Source organism: Pyrus communis, chromosome 4 (assembly GCF_041283825.1).
Source record: "Pyrus communis isolate YQ-2024b chromosome 4, ASM4128382v1, whole genome shotgun sequence".
Lineage (NCBI taxonomy): Eukaryota > Viridiplantae > Streptophyta > Magnoliopsida > Rosales > Rosaceae > Pyrus > Pyrus communis.
In genome coordinates, this window is record NC_142568.1 from 6,394,920 (window position 1) to 6,404,151 (window position 9,232).

Below are 9,232 nucleotides of genomic sequence, written 5' to 3' on the forward strand. Positions count from 1 at the left end.
GTCTGTCGTCCAATGCCCTAACTCGCCCACCCCGTCAGAGAGAGAGAGGGGGTATGGTGTTGGTTTTTTGGCCCAGATTTTCTACGATGGTTGACTGCCGACATGTTGAATAGGGGGTGTGGATTTTTTATTTTTTTTTTCCCATCTCAATTTAGTTCAAATAGGGGTAAGTAAAAGAGGAAGTTCATGCAAGAAAATGAAAATGTGAGATGCATTCATAAGATTGTGGGATGTTAGTAAAACTACCCTATTTAATTTGCCCTTAAGTAGCCTCTATTTGGTTGAGGCCAGGTCATCAAACCTAAATTGTTTGAATCTTGCTTCCCCAACATGTAATTTATCTATTCCTATATTGAGAAGCCTTGAGCCTAAATTGCTTTAAACATCCCTATAAATAATATCTTAGAAAAGGAATATTTTACTGTCATATTTTTTTTTTCCCAAAAATATTACTCTCATTATTTGTAATAGATATAATATATTTAGGATAAGATTTTTTTTTACAAGCAATATATTTTATTTTTTGAACAAACGATCGCCTTCAATGAGAATCGAATACCTCTCACTTGCAAGTGAAGAAGATACCATTAGATCATAGTATTAAGTAGCAAGTGATATTTGAGGTAGATAATTATTTATCGACCCACTTATTATTGTAAAATCTTTATGATAAATATCAACTTTTTTTAATATTACGTACCTTTGAGTGATAAGAAAAATAAATGTGTTAGATTAAAAATAAAAAATTTAACAGTTACAGAAATAAAATCTAACGGCTAAAACATCACTACATTTAGTACTACAGAAAAACGAGAGCCGATACATAAATGTAAAGTGGGTATAAAAATCTAACAACATTAATTAAAAATAAAAAACCACCGGGGAATGGGGGAATCGGGGGATGATGATGCCGTTTGTCACCGTGAGAATAGGGGCAAGGGAAGTAAATTTGACAAAAGTTGGCGGTCAAAGATAGAAGGCGCCCTCCATCGCATCGTATTTTTGCACGAAGCTCACGAAGTCTGCATTTCTGCAACTCACTGCCCCCTATAAATATACAGCGAAGCCTCCCATTTGTACAGCACCTCCAAACCTCCACACATCTCTCTCTCTCTCTCCTCTTTCTCTCTCTAAACTCAGCTCGACGAGGGATTTTGATTCGTCGGAGTGACTCGGACGAACGCCGGAGAAAATGGCCAAGAACGTCGGAATTCTCGCCGTCGACATCTACTTCCCCCCTACCTGTATTCAGCAGGTGACGATCCCTCACTCTCAAACTGCTTTCGTTTTTTTTTTTCTTTTAAAATTTTAATGTTCGTTTCACATTCACAACGATTCCTCGTCGTGCCTGTAATTTTTTTTATTTTTGTAATTTTATTTTCGTTGCTTGAATAAGTGAGGAAATGGAAATTAATAATCATTTTAGTTTTTTGTTCGATATTTTCTTAAATCAGAGAAAAAAATGAAGAAAAAAAAGAAGCAGAAAGCAACTCAGTTAATTGAGTAGTTGATTTTTTTCTTGAATATTTTTTGCATTAACGTGTGAAGAAATGTTCTTAGACATTTTGATCTGGAACTGGATTAAAAATTATTATTATATATATCGATTTATTAGAACTTAAGTATATGTTGATTTAAATGTAATTTGAGCTTTGTTTTTTTTGTTCAGAATTTTGATTTTACAGGCAGTGACTATAAATTTGAAGGGTCCAATTGGAAAGATGACAACTTTGTAGATTAGCTGATCATAATTTACAAAAAAAAATCTTAGGAAATAATATAAAAAGTTTTAAGTGAAAGGAGTTTTTGATTGAATTTCCAGAATAAAATGAACATCTAATGTTTTCTTAATTGCAATCGCGCACACGAAGAGCGGTAGGGTGTTTGAAGCAACATTACTCCTAGCAACAAATCCGGGCATTTTATCTCGATATTTGCATCATGATGTCCTGTTAGCCATACCAAACTAGTTAAGATTTCCGTCAACTAATGAAAGTTTTCGTTCTTTATGCAAAATAGGAAGCCTTGGAGGCTCATGATGGTGCCAGCAAGGGGAAGTACACTATCGGACTTGGACAAGATTGCATGGCGTTTTGTTCAGAGGTGGAAGATGTCATCTCAATGAGGTACTAGTTAGTTCTACATTCAATCCTCAATGTTTTTGTAGCCTAATACATTGTATTAAGCCGCTCCTTGCCATTGCATTTAGTATTAAACACAGGGTTTAAGAGCACGTGATTCGAAAACTGTCTGAAACAGTCGAAATCTGATGATTTAAAACGAAAAATTGCATTGATAATGCAACCTTCTAGTCCAGTTTGGACATGATCATAATTGTTGGGAAAAAAAGACCAGGTCACATAGTATAATTTCATCTTCTTGATCACATTTCTTTTCTGATGTGCATGTTAGTCTTAAAATTATTTATGGTTTTTACCGTATCTTTACGGCTTTACCTTGTAATATTTGTGTTATATATGTATTATTTCACTTTACGGATAATCTTGTGGAGACTCTATAGTCATTAACTTTGAATTTTGAATTTTCAGTTTGACAGTGGTTACCTCCCTTCTTGAGAAATATGGGATTGATCCAAAACAAATTGGTCGCCTGGAAGTAGGCAGTGAGACTGTGATCGACAAAAGCAAATCTATTAAGACCTTCCTGATGACAATTTTTGAGGTATTTTTTTTTTCCCCTGTTAGAAGATGTATGCTCTTTCTTTACCCCGTTTAATATGATGTTTCTTTGGTATCCTATTTTATGAGCTAATGTTGATAGATAATTTTTTCTGACACTTTCTTCTCATTATCAAATATCCAGAAGCACGGTAACACTGACATTGAAGGTGTCGACTCAACTAATGCTTGCTATGGAGGAACTGCAGCTTTATTCAACTGTGTCAATTGGGTGGAGAGTAGCTCATGGGATGGGCGCTATGGGCTTGTCGTGTGCACTGACAGTGCGGTATGACCGTTTACTTTATCGTATGTTAATGTTGATAATAGTCTAACACATATTTCCATTTACATTACCTCTATGTCTCTACTTTTACTCTATTTATCTTATGGGAGAATTTCTATTTCAGGTCTATGCAGAGGGACCAGCACGACCAACTGGTGGAGCAGCTGCCATTGCCATGCTGATTGGACCTGATGCTCCTGTTGCTTTTGAGAGCAAAATTAGGGGAAGTCATATGGCTCACGTATATGATTTTTACAAGCCCGACCTTGCCAGTGAATATCCGGTAATTCTTCTTACCATTTTTGACATATATGTGTTTGGGACGGTAGGAATCATATGTTCTTATTTTCTTTGTTTCCAAATTGAGTTTGGACTATTTATATTTTTAACTTTGAGTGATACGTTTCTAGGCCTTTTTATCCTAATTTATCATTCCTGTGAAATGTTTGTAGGTTGTTGACGGAAAGCTTTCTCAGACTTGTTATCTGAAGGCTCTTGATTCTTGCTACAAGGAATTATGTAAAAAGTGAGTTCTTGTAAAAATACTGAAGTCATTTGACTTTGTTGTATTGTTTTCGCTATTATTTGTTCCTATGTAAATGCCTAATTGTTTTCTTTCTTTCTATAGGTATGAGAAATTGGAAGGTAAACAATTTTCTATCGCTGATGCTGAGTACTTCGTATTTCATTCTCCCTATAACAAGGTATATATTCTTAGAACTTGTGATCTTGCAATTGATCTTTCTTTCTGGTTTACAATTGAGATTTTGAATGTTTTTCTTTTCCTTTTAAAATAATTTGTGCTTTGATTTGTTGCAGCTTGTACAAAAAAGCTTTGCTCGTTTGGTGTTCAATGACGCCGTAAGGAATGCAAGGTACTTGTTTTTCCTCAATCCCGTCTAAGAATCATAATGCTCCGGACATTTATTCTTAATGTATGTTTACGTGGTGATTTATTTTCTCTCTTTCCATACGTAGCTCCATCGATGAGGCGGGTAAAGAAAAGCTGGCTCCATTTGCTGACCTTCCTGGTGATGATAGCTACAATAGCCGGGATCTTGAAAAGGTACTGTTAAAACCCTTGAAAATTCCTATTATACTTGCAACTTTCTCGGTTCCTTTGATTGTGAGCATAGTCTTTAATTATATCTGCTGATCATTGTACACGATTTATTTAACTACAGGCATCCCAGCAAGTCGCTAAGCCCCTATACGACGCTAAGGTTGTACCAACAACTTTGGTACCAAAGCAAGTTGGAAACATGTACACTGCATCTCTTTATGCGGCATTTGTATCCCTCCTCCACAACAAGCACAGCTCCTTGGTAAATCCCATAAATTTCTTATCCAAAAGGCTCGACTTCTCCTCTGTACATTTTGGCCTAATAAGTTTTGTTTGATAACAGGATGGCAAGCGGGTGATACTGTTCTCTTATGGAAGTGGCTCAACTGCAACCATGTTCTCATTGCGTCTCAATGCTGGTCAACAGCCCTTTAGCTTGGAGAACATCGCAGCTGTGATGAATGTTGGAGAGAAGTTGAAGGCAAGACATGAGGTACTAGTTTTTTCCCTCCTTTTTCTGTAAGCATAGTCGTACCATTCAGATACGAACAAACTTTATTTTTCTCAAGTAATGCTTGCGTCTTTGAGGAATAATCTTGATTACAATGTGATTCCAATAAATCATACTGCTCATTACTTTGTTTTTGAAACTGCCATGTTAAAATCCTTGGCAACACGAAAGCCATCTTCCTCTGCCCGGAACGTTGTCATGCACGATGATGCATTTAACACCACGTTTAATTGAGTGCTATTGAAAATTAGAACCATGTGCTGTCCAACGGGAATTCGGTTGAGTTATCACGCTTGATAAATTAGAAAAGCACCTCGGTAAGGAATTCATTTATTGAACAACGTGTGTTTTTGATGCAGTTCCCTCCCGGGAAGTTTGTTGAAGTGATGAAGATCATGGAGCACAGGTATGGAGGCAAAGACTTTGTGACCAACCAGGACATTAGCCTTCTACTTCCAGGCACATACTATCTTACCGAAGTCGACTCTAAGTACCGTAGATTCTATGCCAAGAAGGATGCGGCCGCCATCTCCAATGCCAACGGTGTGGTTGCCAACGGTCACTGATGGACGTAATTCAAGCCGGTCACACGGTTAAGTTGAGATTATGATGCTAGATGTCAGTTGTAACTCGTAAAACAGAACATGCTGGCCTCCGTAAGTTTGTATGTTAAAAGCAAATAGTTTGATCGGCAGCTAAGTATTGTCAGGTTAAAAAATTGTTTTTGTTTCTTCTTATTTTTCTTTTTAATAAAATTGTTGAATGATAATGATGGTCCACGATTGGTGAAAAGGAAGATCACAAGCCCATGATCACAAGCCCATGTTTCGTAGCTTGTTTTTCTACTTGTACTTGCAAAAGCATTCTTGAAAAAGTACACACGAAATAATTGCTGCATTCTTTTTTTTTTATGAAGAACCCGGATCTCGACGGATCCTCTTTGTGAGAATTCGTGAATCATATCCGTTCATTATATATTATCTGGTCATAAATTATTTTAAATATTTTTAATTAAAATTAAATACAAATAATATCTAATAAAAACTGATCATATGATGTACGATGTACAGATGCGATTTACGGATTCCTAGAATCTTCACCAAAAGAATCCCGAGAGGATCCTGTTGGTTTTTCTCATTCTCTGTGCTCATATTTCCTTGTCCTAGTTTGGTATGCCGTATTAGACTACGGATAGGAATAATAGTGCGAGAGAGGTGTTTGGCTCATTTTGGATTAAATTAGCCGCCAATTAAATATCCCGGGCTCACTTATTTAGTATGGCTCACACTTGCTAAAGAATACCCTTCAAAAGCTTAAGGGGATAGTTTAGCGGGTTCAAAAGTTAAGGATAATTTAAACGCGTTTTGTTGAGATTCTTGAAAATGAGTCCCACATTATTGGTAGGAGAGACATTGCATGAGTTTATAAGAGGTTGAGCTATTCCCCATATTACCAATTGGTTTTATAGTGGAATCTCAACTTTCTTCATGGTATTAAACCAGGTTGTCCCATGAGCTTATAAAATTAGTACATGTGCTTCACGTCACCCAAGTTGTGTTGTTCACGTGTTAGACTTGAAAATTCGCCACACGGGAGGGGGCGTGTTGAGAATAAGTCTCACATTGATGGGAGGAGGGACTTTACATAAGCTTATAAGAGGTTTGACTACTCACTATATTATCAATTGGTTTTAGAGGAAAACCTCAACTTTCTTCACGTTCTATCTTCACTCTCAAACGAATCTGCACCTTCTCTGTTTTCTCTTCCTATTCATCACGAACTTCATCTGATGTTCTTTGTTCTTCTTCCTCCTCATGTATTCCATCTCTGGTTTTATACTTCGTTCTTCTTACTCCTCTTCCTCCATTCTCTCTCTGCTTGCCTCTCTGTTCTCTCTCTTATGCAATTAGTTGATTCGTCTTTTTTCTAGCAAATTGATTTCTTTTCTTCATCATTTTGTATCTTCAATTTAATAAGTAGTATTGTTTGGGTGGGTGAATCAATGTGAATTTTGGGAGATTGAAGAAATGAGGAAGTGAGTTCGTATGGGAGGGTGGGATTTGATGCATGGGAAGATGATGAAGAAAGGAAGACACGATTGGGAGAGATACTTGGGTTTCTTTCCTTTTTTTGTATGTTTTTTTTTTCATAAATTTTATCAGTGTAATGACGTTTAGTTTAGTTTCGTTTAGGTGGTTTTTTTTTTTTTTTTTTGTTCTTTCTTTTCTTTGGTTTTCTCCATTTTTTCCATATAACATCAATTATTTTGTGAAAATTTGTACAATATTATTGTAGTCCGATGTATTTTTCAATGGATAGATTAATCCTACATAGTATTAAATGCCATATTGATTTAGTTAGTATTATCCGATGATTATTTTTCTCCTATCCAACTGAAATAGTAAGTAAAGTTCAAGCTGTCAAACGAGGCTTTATGTTCAAATTCTCCTTTGGTTTATTCGGTTCAAATGTTGGAGGAGAAAAGGAGTTAGCAGATATCATTTCCTAAGTGTACTAATTTTAAAAATAAAAAAATTATTATTATTAAGAGGAAGGAGAGAATTCGAAATTATTATAACAATTAAGAGGAGAGGACAGAGTTTCGAACTCGAGACGCATGGATAGAAACTTAATACCCCATCCACTAAGATATTTGATCACATGCAAGCTAAGTGTACTATTTCACTATGCTCAACATATGTGTGGCTTATAAGGAAGACAAACTTGGTTACACCGACTGCATCTTTCTACAAGTTTCATACATCCGTTGTACGTTTCTGATACATCACATGACAGGTGTATGAAACCGGAGTAGGAGAGTTTTTCTATTGTCTAATATGATGAGGGCAGTCAAAGCCGTCGCACTGTGGTCAATGATTAGGGGCCAAAAAATTATAAAATGCACTTTGATGCTAATTGTCCACCATAACCCAATTAGGGGTTGGTAATATAGGAATCAGCCAAGAATATTCTCTGGAATTTGGATAATAATTTACCTAGATATTTGATTTTGGACATTTTGTTTATCTCCCTTCTCAAGAGATTTTGTAATTTTGAGATACTAATAATCGAAAGAAAATCACTTACAACAACGTATACCGTTTCTTTTTCTTCTGTTTTTATATGAGATATTCAAATGTGAAAAGAAATTGAGATTAAAAATGATATACAACTGGTGACATGAAAGTCCTCGTAATGAGGTTTGGTGGTTATAGTTATGAGGGGAGCTCATAAACTTGACCCTTTGCCGGCAAGTCAACATAGTCACTCAAACAGATTTGTGTAACAGAAACTACATAATCCAACCCCTCTTTTGGCTTCATCTCATTTGACCACACGTAATCGCCAAAGAATTGGTCTAACAAACATACTATTATTCTATCACCTAAATCAACAAAGAACTAAATTAGAATACCCTCCAATCTACATGCTCTTCTCGGTCACTTAAATCGGAGTGACGTTACACTTATCAATCATTTTTTGATTTAATAATATTTCTCTTTGTGTTGTTAAATACTCTGATTTGGATTTTTTTCTTCTTCATTGATAGAGAGTAGTTACAGCATCTGACACGTAATGTGAGTCGTTAGTTAATCGTAACATGATACGGTACCACAATTGAAAAGTATCTTTTTTTTCCGACATTGGTAAGTAAATTTTACCATTAATGGTCACGCTAATACGTTGGGTTTGGCTAAAAAGGAAAATTTGAAAAAGGTAGGAAGGCCTTTAGGATTTTGGTAGGGGCGATGGACCACATCGTGCGAGCAGTAGTAGATAGGCGATGCCAAATTGCCAAGTGCCAACCAACACCGGTGAAAAATCCATTCAAATGCAGAAAAGCAATTTTCCAGACCTTTCCGAACGACTCCACCTCAGCCTTTCCAATTCGTTCTGTGCCGCCCCACTGGAGCACCTTTTATTAGAATAGGTTAACGTTAGGAAGATTAAATTTACCGATTAAATTTTATAAATTAAATTATACGTAAGTTTATGATTGATTTGTTATTTAAATGTTGATAACTGTGCTTATTTATATTCGTAACATATCATTTAATTTGTAAATTTAGTCTTCAAATTTAATCTTCATTGCATTACCAATTGGAATAACAACTTATATACAACGGTAATGCTCAGATCTAATAATATATTATTACCGTTCCGATCTAATAATAGATTATTATGTAGAAAAAAAATTTCATATGACAATGGGATGAGGATCCTTTTAGGATTCTCTATGTGAGGATTCTAGAGATCTTCACATACTATCCGTTCATTATACATCGTACATCGTAAGGTCATTTTTCATTAGGTATTGTTTATATTTAATTTTAAATAAAAAATATAAAATAATTTACGACTGCACGATGCACGAACGATAAATAGGATGTGAGTGATCTTAAAATCCTTACAAAAAGAAGTCTGATGAGATCCAAATCCGTGACGGTATATTAATGAACAATAAACACTATATGATAGTGGAGAAATTTTTTATTGTGACTGGAACACGGAGGTACACCATGTGTTTTTATGCAAGTTATCAAAATTTTTATTTTTTTAAGTTATTAACTTTTTAACACACGTCACATTATTAGTATAATGATACATAATGTACGATTTCATTTTCTAATCCCACTGAAAAATCTCGCATCGTCTTTGTGAAATTTGCAGATATAAAAAATAAAAAATAGTGG

General features: G+C 35.4%; 1 protein-coding gene across 1 annotated transcript; it reads left to right on the forward strand.

Annotated features, from left to right (window-relative positions):
- The first annotated feature begins 877 nt into the window (after positions 1 to 877).
- LOC137722912 (hydroxymethylglutaryl-CoA synthase) lies at positions 878 to 5,307 on the forward strand. Its single transcript, XM_068462032.2, has 12 exons — positions 878 to 1,255; positions 2,020 to 2,126; positions 2,550 to 2,682; positions 2,824 to 2,967; positions 3,089 to 3,247; positions 3,417 to 3,490; positions 3,593 to 3,668; positions 3,784 to 3,839; positions 3,943 to 4,030; positions 4,149 to 4,289; positions 4,371 to 4,520; positions 4,898 to 5,307. Exons 1-12 carry the CDS (start codon positions 1,193 to 1,195, stop codon positions 5,102 to 5,104), a joined length of 1,398 nt encoding a protein of 465 aa, XP_068318133.1. The 5' UTR covers positions 878 to 1,192; the 3' UTR covers positions 5,105 to 5,307.
- Positions 5,308 to 9,232: the final 3,925 nt, after the last annotated feature.